General features: G+C 34.0%; 2 protein-coding genes across 4 annotated transcripts in view; one reads left to right on the top strand and one right to left on the bottom strand.

The window, feature by feature from the left end:
- SLF1 (SMC5/6 complex localization factor 1) overlaps positions 1–26,294 on the top strand; it is an 84,307-nt gene that overhangs the window by 31,657 nt on the left and 26,356 nt on the right. For 2 of the 3 annotated variants that reach the window (XM_025924248.2, XM_086717859.1), the window contains exons 6-15: positions 239–382; positions 2,486–2,632; positions 3,930–4,076; positions 4,932–5,054; positions 6,155–6,208; positions 7,153–7,311; positions 9,118–9,281; positions 17,250–17,381; positions 17,958–18,123; positions 25,213–25,360. In XM_025924248.2, coding sequence (XP_025780033.1) covers positions 239–382; positions 2,486–2,632; positions 3,930–4,076; positions 4,932–5,054; positions 6,155–6,208; positions 7,153–7,311; positions 9,118–9,281; positions 17,250–17,381; positions 17,958–18,123; positions 25,213–25,360 — 1,384 coding nt within the window. The remainder of the gene's footprint in view (positions 1–238; positions 383–2,485; positions 2,633–3,929; positions 4,077–4,931; positions 5,055–6,154; positions 6,209–7,152; positions 7,312–9,117; positions 9,282–17,249; positions 17,382–17,957; positions 18,124–25,212; positions 25,361–26,294) is intronic. The other variant, XM_086717873.1, reaches the window with a different exon arrangement.
- On the bottom strand, positions 8,152–8,356 carry NBDY (negative regulator of P-body association). Its single transcript, XM_086717945.1, is given in 2 exon segments — positions 8,152–8,217; positions 8,219–8,356. Coding segments are annotated over 2 exon segments (204 nt in total).

The following is a 26,294-nucleotide window of genomic DNA, read 5'->3' as shown; positions in this document are numbered from 1 at the left end:
CAAAGCATTACATTTTTTGGAGATACATAGAAATCACTTTATTAGGACCTTTGTTTTGAAGTTTGTTTTTTTTTTTCTGGAAAGAATTTATTGGTAATAACTTCTGATATAGGAGAATGCATTTTACCTATTAACTAAAGGATTTTGCAATTATAGATACATTTGGTTAACATAAAAAAGTACATAATGTTGAAATTATACTTAACTGATTGTCTGAACCATTTATATATACGTACAGAGAGAAATTCAGAATGATGAAGATTCCCAGACCAATTCTGTTTGGAATAAACATAGCAATCAGGAAAAAAACAAAGATTTCTGGAAGGATAGGGGATTTCTTGAAATGAAAGGTGCCTTAAAAGAGACCATGCATAGAACCCAGGTAAAACTTTATGGGCCAAAAATGTATATTTCTGGTTCTTATGTAATTGTTTGAGATGCAATATAGCAATGTAGAAATAACACAAATTTTGGAATCAGAGCTAGTATTTGAACCCAGCTCTATGTTTTATTGTGTGTGATTTGAGCTTACCAAGATACTGCCCTTTGTCTCTTCAGACTCTTATTGAAATAATGCATATATGCATATAGAAACACACAGTTCCTAGTATGTAGTGTGTTCTCAGCACATGAGAATTACTTAAAATTCCCCTGTATTTTTAATATGGATGTGTTTCTTATAAAGGACTCTTATCTGTCAGCAATATGTGTATTCATAATTCATGATCTGAAGTCTAGTATTTTGCTGCATACAGAACAAATTTTTTTAATGATACAAATGAATTCTGTTTTGATTAAGGAAAACAAACAGGAAGTACTTTGAACTTGGAGCAATGAAATGTACCTTAAGGAAGCATGTATGTGGCTCTCATGTAATATTTTTCAAATAGCAGCAACCAAAAAAAGGCATTATTAGTTTTATCCTAGAATAGCTAATGTTTAAGTATGCTCAGTTTCATATTGTGTTTTATAAAACAGACTCTTTAGTTGATGTACCAAGTTCTATACCTAGTAATTATTATTACTTAACCTAAACTGTTTTTAAATGTGACGAGAAAGAAATTAAAAATTTTGTTTTCACTGCATCTTTTACTGCATCAGAAATTTTACAAAGAGCATTTGAAGTAGTATTTGGAACTTCATAAAATGAACAGTGCCTTAAATTATATATGGAGAGATTAGATAAAACTTTACAACAGATTAAAATATTAATGCAATTTTTTCTGGCTTTTCCAAAGTATAATTGATATTTATGTGATTTATAGGGCTGCTTTCTATGACTACATGTACATGGTCTTAATAAGAGGCTTTTTGAGTCAGTCTATGAAAAATGCATTATAAACCACCGTATAAAAATTTTGACATATAGAAAGGAATTTAAAATGGAGTTACTGGGGCGCCTGGGTGGCTCAGTCGGTTAAGCGTCCGACGTCAGCTCAGGTCACGATCTCGCGGTCCGTGAGTTCGGGCCCCACGTCGGGCTCTGGGCTGATGGCTCAGAGCCTGGAGCCTGCTTCCCATTCTGTGTCTCCCTCTCTCTCTGCCCCTCCCCCATTCATGCTCTGTCTCAAAAATGAATAAACGTTAAAAAAAAAATTAAAAAAAAATAAATAAAATAAAATGGACTTACTAAAATAAACTTAGTTTTTATTTAACATGGAAAAAATCAAATGGAGATTTTGTGAAAGATAGGGAAATTAAGAAAAAGACATCAATTTATATTGGATTTAAAATTCAGGTAGAAATTTCTATTTTTAAAAATAAGTTTCTTTGTACAAAAAGCAGACTCTTAAATATAGAGAACTGGTGATTATCAGAGGGGAGGTGGGTGACAGGATGGGTGAAATAGGTGAACTTTGTTAAAGAGTACACTTACCATGATGAGCACTGCGTAATGTATAGAATTGTTGAATCCTTATATGCCTGTAACTAATATAATGAATATATATAATTTAGAATGCATGTATAACTTTGTAAAATGAATATAAGCAATATGGTTTTAATACTTCTTACTCTGTTTATTATTAAACCTATGTTCTATAAAAAGATTTTTTTGAGGTGTTTTGATTTGATATGCCTAATAATGGCAAGTTTCTATTTGATCTCTAGTCTAAAATTATTTTTACAAATATTTGGAAAAATAAAATAATGGAGATGAATAACCTAATAGTGTTTTGACTGGTCACATGATAAATGGTGGGGAGAGGGGAAGAAAGATTCCAAGAAAGACTAAGTTAATAAAAGTACCTATATGAAATGTATATGTCAACACAGTATAAACCTTTCTGAACTAAAAATGTGTATTTCTCTGCTTCATCCAAATATAACTAAGACGTAATACAATTCACAAGGCTCTTTGCCATAGTTAATCTCATGTATGTTACAGAAAACCTGCCTTCCTGAGTAGGTGTTTCTATTGTGACTTGCATTGGTTGAGGCTATATTGCATCCGCAGTCTAACTAAAGTATTCTTACATGCACATAGAAAGAAAAGCAAAATCATGATGAAGATGTTAATGTTAGTTCTCTTTTGACTGGCCATCACAAAAAAGAAAAATTCAGAGATTCCAATAAAGATTTGAAATTTGTTAAAATGAGAGATGCCTTAGGAAGGTGCACGTATGGAAGTCAGGTAAGATCTTCTAAATGAAAAATAATTTATATTTTACAACTCTTTTCTAAATTTACCAAATGTAATGATATTCATAAAATTGCTTCTTCGTAATTACATTATTAAAATGTTTATAAGGCATTTGTATACAATTCTAAAAGTTTGCAAAAGTGACTGCTATCTATGCATCAGCTAGGTTAAGAAATAAGAGCATTACCAGTTTTGTAAGATCCTGCTGTGTGTCATTTCTAAACTGTGTCCTCTTTTTCTCCCTCATACCCACAGATGACCTCTATCTTGGCATTTGTGTTATTTTCTTGTTTTTCATTACACTTTTGCCAGCTGTGTATTTATAATTTATGGTATTGATAGCCTTCTGTGACTTTTTTTTTGTGGTGCATATAATGTTTAATTGATTCACAACTCTTTTTTTTTTTTAAGAATTTTTTTTATTGTTTGTTTTTGAGAGAAAGCACATGCAAGTGGGGAAGGGGCAGAAAGAGACGGAGAGAGAGAATCCCAAGGAGGCTCCATACTCATTGAGGAGCCCGAAGCCCAATGTGGGGCTCAATCCCACCACTGTGAGATCACAACCTGAACCAATATGAAAGAGTCAGACGCTCAACCAGCTGACCCACCCAGGCACCCCTCACAACTTTATCTTTTATCCATTTTATTCATTCATATAAGTAAATTTTTGGGTTTCATTTTCTTGGTGTGTGTTTGATTGGTTTGTATTTGCAGTTATGAATGGTTGTGCCATGAACAGTGTGAACATTTTCTTACATGACTCTTGGCACACGTGGTCAGGAGTTTCTCTAGTTTAGGATATATTCCATGGAGTGGATTTGCTGTGTGGTAAGGACTGCATATTTAACTGTAGTAGGTAATGCCCAACTGTTTTCTAAAATGTTTTACTAATGTATACCCACTTTAACAATGGATGAGATTTCCTCTTGTATAAAACTATTATGTTTTTAACAGGGTATACTTGTGTTAGAAGTCAGACTCTTGAGGGGCCCGTGGGTGGCTCAGTCGGTTAAGCATCCGACTTCCGCTCAGGTCATGATCTGCCAGTTCGTGAGTTTGAGTCCCACCCCCGGGCTCTGTGCTGACAACTCAGAGCCTGGAGTCTGCTTGGATTCTGTGTCTTCCACTCTCTGCCCCTCCCCTGCTTGCGCTCTCTTTCTGTCTCTCAAAAAATGAATAAATGTTAAAAAATTTTTAAAACAAAAAGAAGTCAGACTCTTGAGTTTGTTTGGATTTTGTAATACATATCATTCATATTGAGATTTAATTGTGGTCTACATACTTATAGAAGGAAATTAAGAAAAAGGATGAAGATGTTCAAAGGAGTTATACTTTGAGGAAAAAACGCAAAAAAGGAAATGAAAGAGATTCCAGGAAAGACATTGAACGTAACAAAATTAGAAGTACCTCAAGAAAGCACATATATAGAGATGAGGTAAAACTTTGTAAGCTCAGCTAAACAGTTCATTTTTTCTGTTTCTTCTATAATAAAATCTAGACATAGAATCTTATTTTTAATATTGCTTGCTGTGTCAAATATAACCTGCACATCTTATGGAAAAAAATTGTCTTCAGTTGGTCTGGTGTGATATTTATAACTAATGTTATAATTAACTTTGGTTTATAAGGAAACTATTTTTACATGCATACACAAAGAAATTTGAATTAATAGCCAGGATTTTAAAATGCATTCTTTTTTGCCTGTCACAAAAAAGAAAAAGAAACAAAGTTTCCGAAAAAAGAAGCTAAAATTTCTAAAAAAGTTCCTAAAATTCCTATGAAAAATACCTTGAGACTACATATGTATGTAGTTTGGGTAATACATTCCTAATCTAAATGTTAGTTTTTGTCTTTCTCTTCCCTGGTATAATACACATTATTTTTCATAAGATGGCTTGTCTTTTGAATGGGATCCCTCTTGAGTTAATTTTTCTAGGGTACAAATTAATGTAAACTACAGCATGTTTACATACTATATTCAGAAAAATCTTGAGAAAAATGATAAAGGTAGACAAATAATGAATCATATTATGTGTGACCGTGGCAACAAAAAGGAGGTGGAGGAGAGATTCCAGGAAAGATTAGGAATAGGTAAAACTCTCCAAATTAAAATGTTTGCTACTTTAAACTCTATTTCATTCTGTAATTTTTATGAAATATGATCGTAAAGGTCTTTGTTGAGATTAATGCTGCATGAATGAGTTGTTTTTGTATTCTTTTGTTCATTATACTTAGATTTGTGGTGAAATTGCTTTAGTACATTGTCTAAAGTACTTTTATGTGTATGCAGAAAGAAATGAAGAATTCCATTTTTGCTGATGGTGCCAAAGAATCAAATCCCAAGGATGTCAGGACAGATGTGGATATTGTTGAAATAAAAAATGACCTAAGGAAGCACATATATAGAGCTCAGGTAGAACTTGCCGTACTAAAATTTTCTCTAGTTTCATGTCCTCCTTTGGTGTAGCCAAAATATAATAATAGTAATGACTCATTATTATATTTAACGTATCTTAAAATTTTCTCAGTTTATTCCTTTGTTATGAACAGTAATGTATTTGGACATTTAATAAGTAAGCTGAATTCTCTGCCATTTATAGCTCACTGACGCTAGAGATAAATTGGGTGTTTATAAACTGCTGTATCTTGGTGCAGTAATGCTTGCTAGCCTGATATTAGAGGACGACGGCTGGATAATGGCCTTTGTTCTGGGTCAGCCTCAGTTTTAGGCAGCTCTTGAGAGATTGGGGGAAAGGGCTTTCTCAGTGATCTTGCCCTGCCCCCAGTGGTAGGAGATTGCTAATGATCGGGGACCCTGATCTTTTCTTGTACTTCTTCAGGAGTAAAGATTTTTTTTTCCTGTTCACTTACCCAGAGGCTTATGGCTTTTCACTTCTACATCCTAGGTGGAAGCCAAAGCTTTATCATTGTTTTAATTTGTATTTCTTTTGGTAATAGCAAGTTTGAGCATATTTTATACCTTCACTTACCATTTGTGTATTTCTGTCTCTGTCACCTGCATACTTAGATTCTTTTTCAGTTTTCCATTAGGTTATTTTATATCATTGTATCTAAAACTCATTATATAATCAGATTATTATCTCTTTTTATGTTGGTTGCAAATGTTTTTCCAGTCTAATCTTTGAAACCAATATACAATTATAGATATTTTAGAACAGTGGAGGAAGATGGTTATTGTATACAAAACATGACTATATTTTTTATTCTCTGGACTTTTATACAAAATGTTCTTCCCATTTGTATTTCTAATTATTAAAATACTAAGGACAGTGGACCTCTTCAGTTCTTCAGAGCGAATATGACTTTAATTTTTAAGTTATTTTAGTTTAGAAAGAGAAAATAGAGCATGTTCCAGATCAATTATAGCTATTAATATGCTTCTGAGTCTGTTCTGTAAGTTTCCCCAAGGTTTTATTTTTTTATACACTATAATGTATTGTTCTATCTGAAAAAAAAAATATTAATTTTGGTAATATGGTTGCTATTTTGTAGGCTATCAGATACAGCTGCATTAGAATAGATAAACAACCAGTGTACAATATTGAGGTAAGGGGCTTGTAGCAGTGCGGTGATGGGGGCAAAAAATAAACTTTGTGTTTTGTCATTGTTATTTTGATACAAAGGAATGTGTTGTCTGTGTAGCAAAGCTTGCCATCAAATGTGAAATGTACGTTCTCTAATCAGTAATGAAAAAAAAGTAATATTCTATTAAAGCATTGAAAAAATTGTATATGGTAATAAAAACTGATAATGAGAATTAAAAACTTACCTTGTGCTCTTGTGCTCATCATGGATGAGTTATATACCCCTGTTCTCACATTTCCCAGCTTTTATGATTACTACTTCCATATTAAATTTTCAATTTAATATTTATCAAAGTACATATTTCCTTTATATTATTCATTGCTTTACAATTTATCTCATGTAGTCTTTCACAGTATTTCATTGTAGTTATATTTTGACCAAGGGGTCATTCAACTCTTAGAGTTATATTAATGTGCATCTTCAGAGTGATTCTGTGACACAATAGCAATTGTAACTGTTTGCAAACATTGATTGTGCTTGGTGACATCTTAATCTCTTTAGTATATCTTAATAGATGTAGTTTGCTTGTAAGCTTAAAGAAAACCAAAAAATAATTTTGCACCTAAAGAACTATGTGTAGTTTTAGTTCTGAGGTCTCCTCATTATCAGCCATACTTTGGAAATGCCTTTTAAAGTTTTCCTTTAGTGGTTGTATTTCCTCTTACTATTTAAGGCAACAGAGAATAATAAGTAAATCAATTAATAATGTATATTTTTATAGTACCTTATAGTTATAAAACACATTCATATAAATAATCTTTTTGAACCACGTAACAATCCTGTGAAGTCATGAGGGCAGGAATTGTCTTCATTTTACAGATAGGAAAATTAAGTCTCCTTACTAATTTGATTTGCTCCCCAAATTTTTCTCTCTTTTGAGTTCTTGAATCTTTTTTTTTTTTTAGGCTAAAAATGCTGAATTTCCCAGAGGTGTATTAAATTTAATTGAAAGTCTCATAGAAGGACAGTTTTTTAAAGAGGCGATTGAAGAGCTTTCCTCATTACAGGCACATTATATCCCCCCTGTATGCCTTCTTCATGCTCTCCTAGAGAACATTCTGCAGGTAAGAGTAGTCCTAGGAGTTTATAATCTTTCAGAGAATGTTAAAATACGGACATTCTCATTTTTTATGTATTTACAGTTTGTCTTTTCAGTATTTTCCCCTCATTTTTAAAATTTGTTTTTAAATGTTTTATTTTTGAGAGAGAACAAGTGGGGGAGAGGGCGGAGAGAGAGGGACAGAAGATATGGACTCCACACTGACAACAAGGCAGTGTGGGGCTTGAACTCATCAATTGCGAGATCATGACCTGAGCATCCAGAGTCGGTCGCTCAACCAACTAAGCCACCTAGGTGCCCCTCCCTCATTTTAATAAGAAATGCTGTAGCCATATATTACCTTTTTTTCCATATATTTTGTATTTGGAGTTATTACAAAACATTTGCTAAAAATTCACAATTTACTATTAGTCCCATAGAACTAACTCAGCAATGGGAGACAAAATGGGAGCTTAATGAATTTGTAGGAATTCAAAATTACACAGCAAGGACTTGGTAGCACAAAAGAGAGCATTGATTGGCTGCTACAGGAGCATCTCACAGGAGTGATTTGTCTTGGTGAGTTCACCAGGATCCAGGCCTTGGCCTTCACTCTTAGATGTCTACAGCCTGATCTTGGTTATGTCCCAGAACTCATCCAAATTCAAGAGGTGAAATTATGCTGATTATAGCATAAGATTTAAAAACACGATTTTCCTGGTACAGGATGTCAGAAAAAGCAGAGCAGCATTGTCAGTAATCTTCATTGTCTTCACTGGGTGAGCTGTTTTACAAATGCACTAAGGAACTTGAGTCATTCTGCAATCCTTCAGATGCTGGTTTGGGATGGGAGAAGTATATTCTGCTACTCTGGTGGAGGACGGTACAACTTTAGGCTAGGTGATGCAGAAGAAGGTGCAGAGGGAAGAGAGGGCTACTACCTCCCTCATGTTAACTTTTAGATAATCCCATTGTTGAGCAAGGAGGCAGCACTTTTGTGGAGGCCTGGTTTCCCACATGTGTCCAGGTGGGAACGTGGATCTCCTGCAGGCACAAGGTTCGTTTCTCATAAAGACTATATAAGGACTGGGTGTTAGATCTCTCTGGTGCATCCCAGCGAGTCCAAGACTTGAGATTGCGGCCCATTTCTTTTTACTTTTAAACTATTTTCTAGGTACTTTTAAACTATTTTCTAGGTACTACTTTGAGTGATCTAATTTACTTTCTTAGAATCTCTAAGATAATTTTCTCTTAGGAAAAATTTATCTGATTTTTTCTGTGGCGGTAAAGTAACTAACATAAAAATCTGATAACAATGATCAGGAAAGCCATTTGTACAGTGATAATCATTTTATTCATAGTATATGCAGACAATAAACACATTCCTTAAACTGTGAATACCAGTAAGAACAGCTTCTCAAAGGTAGCTTTCTAATTATGTTCTTCATCATAGTGCCAATTTGAAGAAATAACAAACCTAAGCTATGTCGGACTAATGTTGGTGATAACTAAGCATATTGCATGAAAAGCTTTTTACCTTTAATTCCTCTCAGGTCACATTTGGCCACTCTTAATCTCACTATAATCATGAAAAGTAGAGTGGACATTTCATATAAGTTAGTGTCAATAGCTGGGATTACCTAATGTATAGAAACGTATTTAGAATGTGTGTCTTTCTCAGTTGCAGTGTTTAGTTAAATATAATAACTTCCAAATACATCTATTTGGGAAGAAAGTTAGGTCATGGTTATTACAGTTTTAGGCTAGAGGAACAGTTAAAGTGAATTTTTAGCTGTAGCGTTTTACTTGTTTGTTTATTTTTAAACAATAGGATAACGTAGATACATTTTCTGGCCGATACTTTCATATATTGTCTGCTCTTCTTCACCTACATCCTCCTTGGAAGTCCCCAGCCATGTCAAGATATTACTTAGAGCTGTTTCAGTGTCCAACTTGTATGAAAGGAGCATGGTCTCTCATAGAAGTGCTTATCAGGTAAGGAATTTGACATGTGAGGATACTTAATTTTATCTCATTTTGCTATATATGTTTTAGACAAAAGTGAAAGAAGTACATTTCATGTTAGAAAAAGTTTATGTGTGTGTATAATATGTTTGTTGTATTTCTTATAAAACTCACAAAAAGGTCAAGTCTAGATTGGTCATATTTGTCATTTAGTTTCTTTACAAAAGAAAGAAGTTTAATGAAATAGACAGGAAAAGCAAATCATTATTTGTTTTAATTTTTTTAACAAAATTATATGTGTATATATTGTTTTAAAATCTAATTAAAATTTATTGAATATGGAGATCATCAAATTTTGGTCATCAAAAGTGTAAACATTGGTATCTGTATATATTCTCTCTTACAGTGTTTTGTGGGTTTTTTTTAGCTAGAAATCTGAATTTTGAAACAAATTAGTGTTCCCTAAAGAGTCATTCCTTTTGTGTCTCTGCATGTTTTCTTCCTAGATTCTTCTTTTTGTCTTGAAGATGTTTCTCTGGAAATCCTTTTTAATTCTCTTTCTTTGTACCAAACCATGAAGTTTTTGTTTGTTTGTTTTTGTTTCTTTTTTTTTTTTTTCTTCTCGGAGAGCTCCCTGTATCTGGTAGCCTGCTTTTGTTTGGAAAGTACTTCCTTATCCAAGTGTTCAGTTTTAGGACACTCCATCATGGTGAGAGAAAGGATGCTTGACTAGCCAGGCAAAGGCTAGACCTTTGATTATCTCTTTGAGATTATAAAGATTATATCTTTGAGATTATATAAAGATATAAAAGTTGTGATATATTGGAAGTGAACTAATCACCTGGCTAGCATGCTTTTTGTTAATTCTTTCAACAAGTGTTTATTGAGTACTTATTGGGAGCCAGGCACTGTGCAACATATAGGGGATATCTTTTTTTTATCTGGGGATAAAAAGATAAATAAAAAAGCAGTTCCTTCATTTTTTAAAAAAAATGATTGGGGCGCCTGGGTGGCGCAGTCGGTTAAGCGTCCGACTTCAGCCAGGTCACGATCTCGCGGTCCGTGAGTTCGAGCCCCGCGTCAGGCTCTGGGCTGATGGCTCAGAACCTGGAGCCTGTTTCCGATTCTGTGTCTCCCTCTCTCTCTGCCCCTCCCCCGTTCATGCTCTGTCTCTCTCTGTCCCAAAAATAAATAAACGTTGAAAAAAAAATTAAAAAAAAAATGATTATTTTTGAGAGAGAGCATAGGCACACACGTGAGCAGAGGAAGGGCACAGAGAGAGGGAGAAAGAATTGTGAGCAGGTTCCCTGCTGTCAGCTCAGAGCTCTGCAGAAGGTGGAATTCACGAACCTTGAGATCATGATCTGAGCAAAACTCAAGAAGTTGGGTGCTCAACCAACTGAGCCACCCAGGCGCCAGTTCCTTCACTTTTGAAGGTGACTGAGATATAAATACAATTCTAAAGCACCAGTACTAGTCCAGCATTTGTATAAAATGTGAAGATATATGGGTTATGTATTTACAAATCTGCATCTTTACTGTTATTGTCATTATTTAAAAGCCCTCATGGCTTCATATGTAAACTATTGCAATACCTGCTCTATTGATCTTGATTCTACTTTTTGCCCTTTATCTTCCAAAGTACCTCAGTATATTCTTACCAAAGTAATGTTGTCATTTCCCAGATAAAAGTTTTCCATTAACTCTTAGCAAAACATGTAAGACCTTTTGTGAGTTAGCTGCTGTATATGGCTCTATTCTCATCTTCATTATTTTCCCAAATGTGCTCAGTAACTAAACTATTTTTCATTTCCTATCCCTTTGCTCTTATGTTTTCTCTGCCTAAATATACCTCTATTCCTGAACCCCATGAATATCTAGCCAATTCCTAATTATACTTCAACTTATAACTCAGATGCCACTTCATAATTCTTGCCCTTTCCTCTAAGTTGTTTGTCACTCACTTCAGCTTCTGACTTTTTCAAGAGTAGATGCCCAGTTTTTCTAAGGCTTTTTTTTTTTTTAATTCAGGTATAGTTAACACACAGTGTTATATTAGTTTCAGACATACAGTATAACGACTCAACAATTCTTTACATTACTCGGTGCTCATAATGGTGAGTGTACTCTTTAATTCCCAATACCTATTTTGGCCATCTACCTACCCATCCATTTCCCTTCTGACATCCACCAGTTTGTTCTCTGTATCTAAGAGTTTGGTTTATTTTGTCTGTTTATTTATTCATTTATTTTGTTTCTTAAATTCCACATATGAGTGAGATCATGTGGTATTTGGCTTTCTCTGACTTACTTTTTTCATTTAACATTATACCATGTGGATCCATCCATGTTGTTGAAAATGGCAAGAGTTTTTGTTTTTTTGTTTTATGGCTGAGTAATACTCCATTGTAAAGAAATTGATTCATCTCTGGATGGATACTTGCGTTGCTTCCATACACTGACTATTGTAGATAATGCTGCAGTAAACACAATGCATATATCTTTTCCAATTAGTGTTTTTATTTCCTTTGGGCAAATACCCAGGAGCAGAATTATTGAATCATATGGTTATATCTATTTTTAATTTTTTGAGGAACCTCCATACTATTTCCCAAAGTGGCTTCACCAGCTTGCATTAACACCAACTGTACAAGGGTTCCTTTTTCTCCACATCCTTGCCAACACTTGTTTTTTTCTTGAGTTTTTGATTTTGGCCTTTCTCATAGGTGTGAGGTGATAACATGGTGGTTTTGATTTGCATTTCCCTAACGATGAGTGATGTCAAGCATCTTCTCAAGTGTCTGTTGGCCATCTGGAAGTCTTCTTTGGAGAAATGTCTGTTCATATCTTCTGCCCATTTTTAATTAGATTATTTGTTTTTTGGGGGTGTTGCATTGTAGAAGTTCTTTATATATTTTGGCTATTAACCCCTTATCAGATATATCGCTTGCAGATATCTTCTCCCATTCAGTAGGCTGTCTTTTTGTTTTGTTGATGGTTTCTTTTGCTAGATCCAAGCATTTTATTTTGGTACAGTTCCAGTAGTTTAATTTTGCTTTTATTTTCCTTGCTTTAGGGGACATAGCTAGAAAAATGTTTCTGCGGCTGATGTCAAAAAGATTGCTGCCTGTGTTTTCTTCTAGGGATTTTCTCACATTTAGGTCTTTGATCCATTTCGAGTTTATTTTTGCATGTGGTGTAAGAAAGTGGTCCAGTTTTATTCTTTAGCATGTAGCTGTCTGTCCAGTTTTCCCAACACCATGTGTTGAAAAGACTGTCTTTTTTTTCTCATATATTCTTAATCTTCTTTGCCATGGATTAATTGACCACATAATTGTGGGTTTCTTTCTGGGTTTTCTCTTCTATTCCATGGATCTGTGTGTCTCTTTTTGTGCCAGTACATATGGTTTTTGATTACTACAGCTTTGTACTATATCTTGAAATCGGCGATTGTGATACCTCCAGTTTCATTCTTTTCTTTTTTTTTAATTTATTTTTTTTAATGTTTACTAATTTTTGAGAGACAGATTGTGAGTGGGAGGTGGACAGACAGAGAGGGAGACACAGAATCTGAAGCAGGCTCCAGGCTCAGAGGTGTCAGCACCGAGCCCAACATGGGGCTCGAACTCAAGAACCGCAAGATCATGACCTGAGCTGAAGTGACATTTGACCAACTGAACTACCTAGGCACCCCCAGTTTTATTCTTCTTAAGATTTCTTTGACTACTGGGGCCTTTTGTGGTTCTATTTTAGTATTACTTGTTCTGTCTCTGTAAAAAATGCTGTTGATATTTTGGTAGGGATTGCGTTAAATCTTTAGATTAATTTGAATAGTGTGGGCATTTTAACAATATTGGTTCTCCCAGCACATGAGCCTGGAATATCTTGCTTTTTCTTTGTATCACCTTCAGTATCTCTCATCAGTGTTTTATAGTTTTCAAAGAACAATTCTTTCACTTCCTTGGTTGAGTTTATTGCTATGTATTTTATACTTCTTGGTGCAATTGTGGATGGAATGGTTGCCTAATTTTTTCTTTCTGCTACTTCACTACTAGTGTACAGAAATAAAACAGATTTCTATATATTGATTTTGTATCCTACAACTTGACTGAATTCATTTATCATTTCTTATAGTTTCTTGTTGGAGTCTTTAACATTTTCTTTTTTCTTTTTTTCGTTTTTACATTTATTTTTGAGAAAGAGAGAGACAGAACGTGAGCAGGGGAGGGGCAGAGAGAGAGGGAGACACAGAATCCGAAGCAGGCTTCAGGCTGTGAGCTGTCAGTACAGAGCCTGATGAAGGGCTTGAACTCAAGAACCGTGGTATTATGACGGGAGCCAAAGTTGGTTGCTTAATTGACCGAGCCACCCAGGCACCCCTAACATTGTCTATATATAGTATCCCATCATCATCTGTAAATAGTGAAAGTTGTACTTCTTCCTTACCAATTTGGATGCCTTTTATTTCTTTTTCTTGTCTGATTGCTGTGACTAGGACTTCCAGTATTATATTGAATAAAAGTAGTGATAGTGGACATCCTTGTCTTGTTCCTGACTTTAGGGGGAAAGCTCTCAGTTTTTCACTATTAGGGATGATGTTAGCTGTAGGTTTTTCATAAGTGACCTTTAGTATGTTGAGGTATGTTCCCTCAATACCTACTTTGTTGAGGGTTTGTATCATGAATGGATTTTGTACTTCGTCAACTGCTTTTTCTGTGTCTCTTGAAATGATCATATGGTTTCTATCTTTTCTCTTGTTGATGTGATGTATCATGTTGATTGATTTGTGAATATTGAACTACTCTTGCATCCCCTGAACAAGTCCCACTTGATCGTGATGAATTGTTTTTTAGATGTATTGTTAAATTTGATTTGCTAATATTTTGTTGAGAATTTTTACATCTTTATCAGTTATTGGCCTAGAGTTTTCTTTTTTTCTGTGATCTTAATCCAGTTTTGGTATCAAGGTAATGCTGGCCTCAGAATGAATTTGGAAGCTTTTTTTCCTCCTCTATTTTTTGAAATAGCTTGAAAACAGTAAGTTTTAAATTGTCTTTAAATGTTTGGTAGTATTCACCTGCGAAATCATCTGGTCCTGGACTTTTGTTTGTTGAGAGATTTTTGATTACTGATTTTCATTGCTAGTAATCAGTCTGTTCAAATTTTCTTTTTTTTCCTGATTCAATTTTGTGAGGTTATATGTTTCTGGGTATTTATGTTGCTTTTATGTTGTCCAATTTGTTGGCATATAATTTTTTATAATACTCTCATAGTCCTTTATATTTCTATGGTTTAAATTGTTATTTCTCCTCTCCTTCATTTCTGAATTTGTTTGAGTCCTGTTTCTAGTTTGTCAATTTTGTTCACCTTTTCAAAAAAGTAGCTCCTTGTTTCATTGATTTTTTTTTTAAGTCTCTATTTCATTTATTTCTGCTTTAATCTTTATAATTTCCTTCTTTCTGTTGGCTTTAGGCTTGGTTGTTCTTTTTAGGTTTAAGGTTAAGTTGTTTACTTGAGATGTTTCTTTCTTCTTGAGATAGACCTGTATTGCTATAATCTTCCCTCTTAGAACAGCTTTTGCTGTATCTCAAAGATTTTGGACCATTATATTTTTATTTTCATTCATCTCTATGTATTTTTTTATTTCCTCTTTGATTTCTTGGTTGACCCATTCATTGTTGAGTAGCATGTTATTTAGCATCTGTGTATTTGTGTTCCAATTTTTTTTTTTTTTGTGGTTGATTACTAGTTTCATACTTTGTGGTCAGAATAGATGCGGGATATGATTTCAATCTTTTTAAAATTGTTGAGATTTTTTTGTAGCCTAACGTGATCTTTTCTGCAGAATGTTCTGTGTGCATTTGAAAATAAGGTGTATTTTGCAGGTTTTGGATGGAATGTTCTGAATATATCTGTTAGATCCATCTGGTCCAATGTGTCATTCAGTGGCACTATTTCCTGGTTGATTTTCTGTCTGATCTATCCAGTGATGTAACGGGGTGTTAAAAGTCCCCTACTGCTATTGTATTACTCTCGATTTCTTCCTTTATGTCTGTTAATAGTTGCTTTATTTATTTTCACGCTCCCATGTTGGGTGCATAAATACTTAAAATTGTTACATCTTCTTGGATTATTCCCTTCTGGTTATGTAGTGTCCTTTGTCTCTTGCTACAGTCTTTGTTTTAAAGTCTGTTTTGTCTGGTGTAAGTATTGCTACCCCAGCTTTCTTTTTGCTTCCATTTGCATAATGTTTTCCCATCTCTTCACTTAAATGCTCAGTTTTAAACATCTCTATCCTTAGTCTTAATACAATATCTGGAATGTAATAAATGCTTAATAAATGTTCAGATCAATTAATTGATGCAATAGGAGGTGGAATTACAAGTAGACTTTTTAATAAACAAATACCCAGATTTCATTTCAAAACAATTGGGTTCATTGGGAGTCAGAAAGAAGGTGTTTAGGGAAGTGGTAGACATATAGATGAGCTGGATAATATTAGTCTACTTTTAAATATATTTGAAATATTCCCTAAAATATGTTTTTGGGTTTTTTTAATTTTTTTTAAATTTTTTTTTTTTTAAATGAAAGATACTATGGTGTCCAACTCTGGCACTTTTCAGATAGACTAATTATATAGGCATAGAACATCTTCTAGAAGAGATTTGAGTATTGTTAAATTAAATTTTAACAGTCATTCATGACCCTCCTAACCTGACAATGTGGTATTCAAAAAGAAGATGAAAGGTGGAGACAGGTAGAAAATTACAAGTACATTGTTTATATAATTGATAATAAATTTGGAACATTATTATAAGTATTGTTACGTAGGATTTCTTAGTCCTAGACTTCTGAGTAATTGCACACCCTCTTTAAAAAAAAAACTATACAACTTTGCTGTCCAACCCAGTAGCCAATAGCCACATGTGACCATATTTAATTTTAAGATTAGGGGCGCCTGGGTGGCTCTGTTGGTTGACAACTGACTTCGGCTCAGGTCATGATCTCGCAGTTTGTGGGTTCAAGCCCCGTGTCGGGCTCTGTGCTGACAGCTTGGAGCCTGGAGCCTGCTTCGGATTCTGTGTCTCCCCCTCTCTCTGCCCCTCCCCTGCTCATGCTCTTTCTCTCTCTATCTCTCTCTCTCAATAATAAATAAACGTTAAAAAAATTAAAATAAATAAATAAATAAATAAATTTAAGATTAAAATTCAAGTCTTCAGTTGCACATTTCACGTGTTCAGCAGGACATATCCCATCATCACCGAAAGTTCTGTTGGACAGTACGGCTATAGTAGATGAAAAGAAAATATTAAATTTTTAAAAATGCATATTTATTTATTTTAAGAGAGAACACACTCACACCCAAGTACAGGGGCGGGGGGGGGGGGGCGCAGAGAGAGAGGGAAAGAAAGAATCACAAACAGACTCTGTGCTGTCAGCATAGAGCCCAACAGGAGGCAGGAGGCTCTATCCCACAAACCAAATCATGACCTGAGCCAAAATCTAGAGTCAGATGCTTAGCCGACAGAATGACCCAGGTGCCCCAATATTAAATTTTTTAACTTAAAAAATAGCCTTAAATGACCTTCATTTTACTAGATAATAACAACAAATAATCTTGAGTAAGAAGAGGACTATAGAAAGTATTCTAAGAGACTATAGCTTATCATCTGAATTGAAAGTGGTTAATGAAATACATAATTTTTTGGTCTTTATCAGTGAAATAAAGAATAGAGTACCATTTGGCTATTAAATATTACAGTCATTTACAAACAGAAATGAGATCTGTATTACTAAAAATTAAATGTCATGAGATATTTGACATGGTTTAATTTTTAAAGGAAGAAAACATACTAATGAAATATTGTTGATTAGTTTTATAGTTTGTTGAAGCAAATTTCATTAGATTTCTAATAATTCTCTCAAAGAAATACTTTGTCCACAGAATATTCATTAAATTGCTTGTATGTTACAAATTATTGGGTTCATGTTCTTCAGGTCTTGTCTTTACAATGAAAGTTTTTGTCATCAAATTTCGAAAAATATTATTGGCAGTAAGGTGCTCCACCTGACCCTGCTCAAATTTTTCTTTAATTTAGTGGAAAGTGAAGTGCGACATCTGAGCCAAAAGTAAGTTTAATCATAAAGAAAAATTTTTCTATATTTATATTGTTTTATGTATTATTTTTCTAATTTATGTACATCTAAAAAGTCACCTTGTTTTCTAGTTTAAAGTAGATTTGTTTTTAAAACATGGTTGTAGACATAGTCTTTCAGTAAAGATTTTTATGTTCTTTATGTGGCTTCAGTTCACATTTTTGTTTTTCACTAATTTAGACATTTGGATAGGTAAAATTTCATATATTTTTCAGGGTTTATGTATTTTTTAATTCTTAAGTAATGGAATACCTAAGTGGAAGTTCTACTGGGTTTTTTAACATTGAATCTGTAATATCCATGATAAGTTTTGTGTATGTTCTAAGACATGCAGTTAGATTACTATTTGTTTTTTGATCATTATATTGAATTATGACCATTTTTTATATTGTGCTCTTTATTATAATTTTGTTAAAATCTTTATATATTACACCCTTTCTATATTTAGAAATCACTAGATCATTTTGTGTTATGGCAAAAGATATTATGCCTAATGACTATAGTGATCAAGTTGGCATAAAAATATACTTTGATTCATATTTTCATTAGGTTGTATGACTGGTCAGATTCTCAGAGTCTGAAAATAACAGGAAAAGCAATTCTTCTTGAAATCTTTTGGTCAGGAAATGAGGCCTCTGGGCTTTTGACCAAACCAGTAAATATGCTTTTGGAGTGGACCATATATTCTCACAAGGAAAAATGCAAGTCTAATGATGTAAGTAGAATTGATTTACAAATGAATAATGACCTATGAAAAAGCACATCTTTGAGTTACACATCTTTTGTCTTTATTCTTTGAACAGTTTGAATAAAAGTAAAATCTCTCCAAATGTATCATTGTTTTCTGTTCATTTAGGTTTTATTGTAAAAGATCCTTAGAAGTTGGTTTCTTCATCATCTTACATCTGGGTGTAGTAGCTAGGGACAGTTTTTTGATCATTACTGCTAAGGTATCTGAATTCACTTACTCGAGATTTTTTACTTTTGTACAATTTCAATTCTTACGGAACCTATGATTTTAAAAACTGAGTCCATACATTTTTTTGTGTGTACAAATAGAAAGTTTTACTTGTTTTTAAAACTACCTTTGTGGTTGTTAGTTATTTCTTCATAAGTAGATCTTGCTTGTCATTAGAAATTTAAAGTACGGTGATTTTAGTGTATTACCTATCTGAAGGGTAGTTGGGAAAATTAAATGCACTGAAATATGTAAGGTGCATTGCAACATACTGTGCCATGTTTTGGATGCATAATAACCATTTATCACCTTTCTTCTCTTGAGAATAATCTGCCTTTGGGACTTAATTGTCTGCTTTTTGTGTATTAATATCATTGATTTCTGCTTATAATTTTTTTTCAGGCTGTTATTTAAATTATAGTTAGTGAACATACAGTGCAATATTGGTTTAAGCAGTAGAATTCAGTGATTCATAACTTACATATAACACCCAGTGCTCATCACAAGTGCCCTCCTTAATACCCATCACCCAACTAGCCCATGCCCCACCACCTCCCTCTGTTCTCTGTCATTAAGAGTCTCTCAGCTGTTCATAATTTTTTTAGTTCTTTCCTTTTATATCTTGAATATTTGGATCTATTTTCTTTTTAGTCCTTATTTCTAATATACTCAAAATAAATTGCCTTTGACTACAGATTGAGATTTATTCACAGGTTTTAATACTTCAGTGTGCTGTTAGTGTTTTTTTTTCCCCAATGTTTTTTATTGTCAGTTATGAATTCTTTGATTCAAGAAGCATTTTAATATGCTTTAAAACTTCTAAATGGATATATTCTTGTTATGATTAATGGATATGTTTGTTTGTGCTTTTTTGTTAATTTCTAATGTAAATTATAGTTAAAAAAATGAGCCCTGTATTTCTGGCATGTGAAGTTAACTGAACTTTACTTTTCGAGTCCATGTAAGATCAGAGTAAACAGTATGTTTTCCCCATTGTTTTAAATTCCTCTCTGTCACTTTTAAGTCAAATTTAATAATTGCCTTAATTAATACTTCTGAATCTACTTTGTAAATTTGTTGCTTTTTTCTTTCTTTCTTTTTTTTTATTTTAACCATTTGTTTGTGTAGATAATGCATAGTGTTTTAGGTGGAGAATCCTGGTGTCAAATGGCCATAAGTCTATTCTTTCTCTAGGAAAATTCTTACATAGTTTCTCTTCTCATATTTCCTCTGATTGACTTTTTCTGCTCTACTTTTTTTTTTTTTTTTTTTTTTTTTTTTAATTTATTTTTGGGACAGAGAGAGACAGAGCATGAACAGGGGAGGGGCAGAGAGAGAGGGAGACACAGAATCGGAAACAGGCTCCAGGCTCTGAGCCATCAGCCCAGAGCCTGACGCGGGGCTCGAACTCACGGACCGCGAGATCGTGACCTGGCTGAAGTCGGACGCTTAACCGACTGCGCCACCCAGGCGCCCCTGCTCTACTTTTTTTAGTTCCAATTAAACTTACTATACTTTCTCCATGTATCATCTGTGCTTTTTCCCTGTCATCTAGATTTTCAGGTCTTTCATATTGTGAAGCATTCTAGGTAGTGTCTTTTCATTTAATTTTTAATTCACTAGTCTCTTTTCAGTAGTGTCTAATATGTTGTTAAACATGACTATTGCATTTTTACGTTTTGTATTTTTGCCAGTTTTAGACGTTTTTACTTCCTAATTACTATGACATGTTTTTATGGTTTCTGGTTGCCTACAAAATATTCAAGGTTTTCTTTCGTTTTTCAACGTGGCAGTAATAAATTTATAGTCTTTGACTGACTGTTGCATATCTGAAGGCTTCATAAGTCTACCTGTTTTCTCCTGTTAACTTCTCTTGTGTTTTATATATTCTCTTATGAGCTAGTTATCATTTACTATATGCCATAAATCACATTTGAAAAATTATTTGTAAAAACAATAACATGACAAAGACAGAATATCTTCCTCTGGAGAGAATTTCTGTTGCCAGGTTTGAGGGTTCCTGGGTAATCCCAAGTGAAGTACAGGGCTACAAATACAAACAGTTTTTATTAGGCCTTGGGCTATGGCTTTTATACTCCTTTTCCTCTGGGCTCCAAAAACCACAGTTTGATATCTCAGCTCTTTCTCTGGATTCAACAAGTGTCCTTAGGGTAAAGTCATCTAGCTTTGAGTGCCTCATTTGGCTTTTTACCTTCTCCTAGATCTTGGCTTAGCAATTTCTTAATAGGTTTCCAGAAGATGTTTTACCTATTTTATTCAACATTTTTAGTTTTCTTCTTTAACAGCATATATTTGAATTACTTAGGCCTCTGTTATCAGAAACGGAAGCCCTTACTGGTCTTTCAGAATTCTGTTTAGGTGGTACCTGAGGCTTTAAAAAAAGAAAATTCTTTTAAAGGCCCCAAACTTTCTTTAATTTGGCATTAAAAGGGAGAATTATTTCCGAGTATTGCTTGTCTCTGTGACCAAGGAGTTGTATTATGTGGCAATAACCAAGTGAGTAGTCTTATTTAAAAAAAACAGGGTTAAAAAAAAAAATAGGGTTATATACATGTGTATAAGTTAGTCAACATAAAATGATACTTCATCGGCAGTTGAGTTTAATACTTCTGTAATACTTTTAAGATAAAACTGATAACATTCTGGGGCGCCTGGGTGGCTCAGTCGGTTAAGCGTCCGACTTCGCTCAGGTCATGATCTCACGGTCCGTGGGTTCAAGCCCTGCGTCGGGCTCTGGGCTGACAGCTCAGAGCCTGGAGCCTGTTTCGGATTCTGTGTCTCCCTCTTTCTCTGACCCTCCCCTATTCATGCTCTTTCTCTCTCTGTCTCAAAAATAAATAAATGTTAAAAAAAAATTAAAAAAAAAACTGGTAACATTCTTATTAATTACTGTCTGTCTTTTTATGTACTTTTTAGATCATAGAATCATTAGGGATAGAAAATATTTTCTTATTATGGAGCATTTCTTTTTTATCCATTTGGGTTATATAGATTAAATTACTCATTTGTAACTGAAAATAATAATAACACTGACATTTTCACAGTTTTACAAAAGTACTGTCAAAGATACAAATTTACTCAGGAAATGCTGATGTAAATAATAACAGATTTACCCGTATTTAACTTAAAGATTTTTGTTCAGATTTTTAAATAAATTAAACATTTTGTGAAGCATTGCAGTTGTAGCATCGGTTATAATATTAGAACTTGACAGATTAAACTTTAAACTTGACAGATTAATATTTTATTTAACATTTGAATTGTGTAAATTCATATAAACTGGTTTTTGTGTGTATGTGTTACCTTATCTGCTAGAATTCATTCTTGAACTAATTAAATCTTTTTGGCAGTTTCCAATTTCAAGAATTCCATGCATGTTCACAGACATCATTTTCTGTACTATAAAGCATTTGTTTCTTGATTTGCTGAGTTGAAGCATTCAATTTAAGTCATTAGCTAAACAGAAGTCCTCAGTTTATGCTAATATTGTTTTGTCATAATGTCAATCAGCAAGTGTTGCAGAGTGACACAATGGCAGTGAATTTCATTGTCATTAATCTGAGAAAGCTTTGGGCTTTCCTTGGCAAAGAGCAGAGGTGAGCTGTGTCAAGGTTAGGAGGGAGGTATAAATTTTGCTAAGCTTGGTGGTTAGTCCTTCTTTTCTTTGTGATGTCTTTAAGTGCTATTTAATGATAACCCTACTATTATAGGTAGAAATTGGAAGCTACTTTGTATTTAAAAATAAGGAAATTGAGGCTAAAGAGTTTAAGGAACTTCTTCAAGGTGTCACAGCTTGTTAGGGCAAAGTCTTGACTAGGGGCCAAGTCTCCATTGCAACATACTTTCTCTTGCTTCAGATGCCAGTGTTTTAAACAGGAAGAGGCACATTATGTGTATTATGTTTGCATCTTTCTGACAGAGGTACTAGAGGAGCCATGTGTCCTCTATTGCCATGGGATATTATGTAAAGCCCTAACCTGGGAGTCGGAAGGCCAAGATTGTAGTTTGTTCTACATGATACAGTAGTCGGTTTTTGGAAGATCACCAAATTGATTGATTCAATGGAGATTACTTGTACTGGCAGTCAATAGAGGCACTAGAGAACTGTATTGACAAAATGTCTGATAATAGACTTTAACACATTAGAAAGGGGATTCTAAGATAAATGTATGTCATGTGCAGATCATGTCTATCTTTCATTTGTTTGTTAATTCTCAGGGTTTTCTGTTCTTTCAGCTTTAGCAAACATTTCAATACTCCAGGAAAGCTTGTCTCCCTTGATGATGTATTTGCCATATTCTCACTAATCTCCTTCTAAATCATATATATTCACTCTGTTAGAATTGGTAGCATTATTTATACACTGTTAAAGTCACAGTGAGTACAGTCCATAGTGCAGTATCTTGGCCCTGTGGTGACGGTGAGTGGCATAGATAAGAATATAACGTGAAAGGGTCCAAAACCCTGATTTGAAAGTGTCTTTTTGTATAAAAATTTACTATAATGAATATGTGGTAGTATGGATGCTTAGCTAATGTCACACGGGTAAGAATAATTTTAACAAGATCTTTCTTACCATGGCAAAGAAGCTACAGTAATTCCTTGCAAGTACTACCTGTCTCTATTTACTAACAGTAGTATCAAGGTAAATTGGATAATAGGCACTATCAAAATTAATTTGTGGTACCAAGTACATGTGTACTTACATTTGTGTAAGGAAAGAGAAAGGTCCCAACTGGTTGATTTTGTGGGGTCTTTTTTTAAATTGATGGAGTGCTGGATTGTGGTTTTACCTGAGACTTAGCTCTGTGGGCTAACCTCCTTTTTCCCTATTCAGAGCCTTATGACTAGGGATCTGAAGTGATCCTGATTTATTCTACTCTTGGGATGGAGAATATTTTGTGAAATCAAAATTTGCCAATCTCTTGATAGTTTCCTAAGTAGTGTCATTGCTGACATTCAGATAAACATTTTGTTGCAAGGAACATTCTGCAGCATGGATCTCGATATGATCAACTTTTAGTTCAAATGTAGATTCTCACTGTCCTGTTTTATGTTCTCTTGATAAGTTGAACCCTGAGAAATAAAACTTGCTCAGAGTGATTATCTCCATGTTGGCTTTACAAAGTCAAGAGTTGGCTTCCTGCAAACTACTTTGAAGACTAGCTAAGACTCAATGCCTAAGGGAGTGAGTTGTGGTCAGCTTATGGCTCGGGACCCTACCAGGGTACTAGGGGAGGAGTTGGTACTTTCCCGCCTGCTGATACAGCCAGTCCTACTGCTAGCTGCCCGGGTCACACAGCTGCAACTGCAAGACTTAAACACAGCCCTCTAATCAGGGTGGGCGAGAGGGTGGTGCTGATGCCCAGTCATGAATCCTGACCTGGCAGCATCGAGCTGTGGTCAAGGTTCTGTGTTGAGGCTCCTGATGATATTACAGGAAGGGTAGTGCTTCCCTAACCATGCAGCTTAAAATCTCCTCGGCCCCATTCTTCATAGTCTCTCTCTCACATTCTAATGTCCAGCCCTGCCTTAATGCAGTACCGCCATACAGTGTGATAGAGCCACAGGGAACTTGCACACCTACCTAAGCACCCTGACTCTGGGCTTTTCCTCAGTAAACACTGTTTTGGCAGGCCTGGTGTATGTGCTGCTTGCACAACAAACCAGAACTAGAACTTTAGTTTTGAAGTTAGTAATAGCTTCTTATAATAAGGAATGATGGTACTCTTATGAAATATTTTACACTGTAGGAACCTTGTCTGCTGAAGGCAGGAGAAAGAAATCCAGTAGTCTCTGATGGTTCGTGATTTCTCTGCCCTTAACCCCATATTAGGTTTAGTATAGTTGCGGAACATAGCACTTACCATCTATTTGGATACTATAACATTTATTTATTAAAATCTTTTCACATGTTTTGTACCCAGCTGTTAATTTGGCATTTTTTTTCACACATCCAACCCACCTAAAGAACAAATACCGAAAGTAAAGGAATTTCAACTAGTTTTAATGTCATTGTGGAAAAGTGTTAATTTTTAAATCAAAAGTGTTTAAAAATATTTTTATACCTCTTTGCCTTCATATTTTGTGAATTAGAGATTTTCCACATTAGGGTAAAGCATACTTACTGTAATTAAAGTTTGTATGCTTGCTTTATTTTTTATAGGAATTTAATGTTTAGAAGTGATAATATAGAACAATATTCATCTTTAAGAATTGATCCCTATACATCTCTAAATTAGGTAATGTAACTTGATACAATTTAATAATTAGAATTTTAACCAATCTGTTTCTTTACAACAATCTTGTTTGCTAAAGTTCTTATTCATTGTGTTTTTTAAGTCTTTTTCTGGAGTATGCCATATGGAGAAATGGAAAGTTTAATTTTATATATAAACAGGGATGGCTAAGTCTATTTTTTTTTTTAATATCTCTGTATTCCTGTTAACAGAAATCCACAGAAGCCAGATATCTCCTCCATGTTTTAATGGAATTACTGCCATAGTAAAGCACTTGACACTGTTGAATAATGATATTTTAAAAGTTTATTCTAAGCTGTCTGTATATAAGTACTGGAGGTTTTGTTTTATTAGCGGTTTTGTCATATGGATATAAAGATTTAGATATGGATAGGGGGAGGAAGGAGAGGCAGAAAATGGAGAGAGGGAATTAGCTTGCTGCGGTTCTCAGGAACACCTTTTAGTGTTAGCGTACTCTAATTTTAAATAGCTAAGTTTGCCTCAACAAGTATTTGAAATAAACACTAATAAAAAAAACCATCTATTTTAATATGCATTACTAATATTTGTCCCATCTTAATGTTAGGTCTTCAAACATGAGCTAGCCTACTTACTCACAGGAATTCTTGGAGCAGCAATAGATTATTGGATCTTCCTTGGTCTGAAGAGGGGTAAAAATGTGATGCGGCACATGTCTGATGACTTAGGAAGTTATGTTTCCCTTTCATGTGATGGTGAGTCTTCTGTGTTGTTTTTCTTAGACCTATTATGTGATTTTCCTTTAGGCAGTCTGTAATCTTTAACGTACATTCATATGAAGCTTTCTTAAAACAGTTACACACACACAGGCATGCATAACATAGAAACAGTATAAAGAAGGTAAAAATTCTTCATCATGAATGTTCCCACGCAGATAAACATTTAACTTTTTTTATCTATTTCTTTCTAGTAATATCTAAGTATTTTTATACTCTTGAACTCGTATATATCATTTTATACTCTTATTTTCCTCTAAATGATACATGAGCCTTCACCCCCACCACATTATTTATTTTTCAAAATAATATTTTGATGACTTCACAAAAATGGAATATTAGATGGTAATGTAGAAAATAGTACCTGGAAATATTTATTTATATGCAATATTATTAATATTTTCCTTAATCATATAATTAAAAATTATAAGTAAACTACCCTATGCAAGTAAATATTTGACCAAATTTTTTTTAATTTCAAAAAATTATTAACTAGACAAATTTAAATCAGTTTATTGTCTTTTCATTGAAGTAGCGGATTAACTTTTTTATGTATGGCGTTTCAGAATCTTACATGGTAAGAACAATTTTCAGTCCTTTTAATACTTATAATCATTGAGGTTGAGTAGAAAGCATTATCCTTCATCTTATATGTGCTATATGAACAGTTCCCAGGTCTCTTCCTATGTAAATACTTAACAGTAGTAAAATGAAATTCACTGACTCAGAATACTTACTTTATAAAACCACTTGCATTAACTTGTTTATCTTATTAACTCACTATCACTGTTTAAAACTTTTGCCCCCATGTACCTGTTGCTCTATGATTTTTCTTATTATAAAAAGCTGCTACTATTTTCAATTGAGTCTGGTGGTGTAGCAAATGAGCCTGGATGAAGCAAAAAGAAGTAAT

Source organism: Puma concolor, chromosome A1 (genome assembly GCF_028749965.1).
Source record: "Puma concolor isolate L17-30 chromosome A1, mPumCon1.1.hap2, whole genome shotgun sequence".
NCBI lineage: Eukaryota > Metazoa > Chordata > Mammalia > Carnivora > Felidae > Puma > Puma concolor.
The sequence above is the reverse complement of the archived record's forward strand: the minus strand, read 5'-3'. Positions and strand labels throughout refer to the sequence as shown.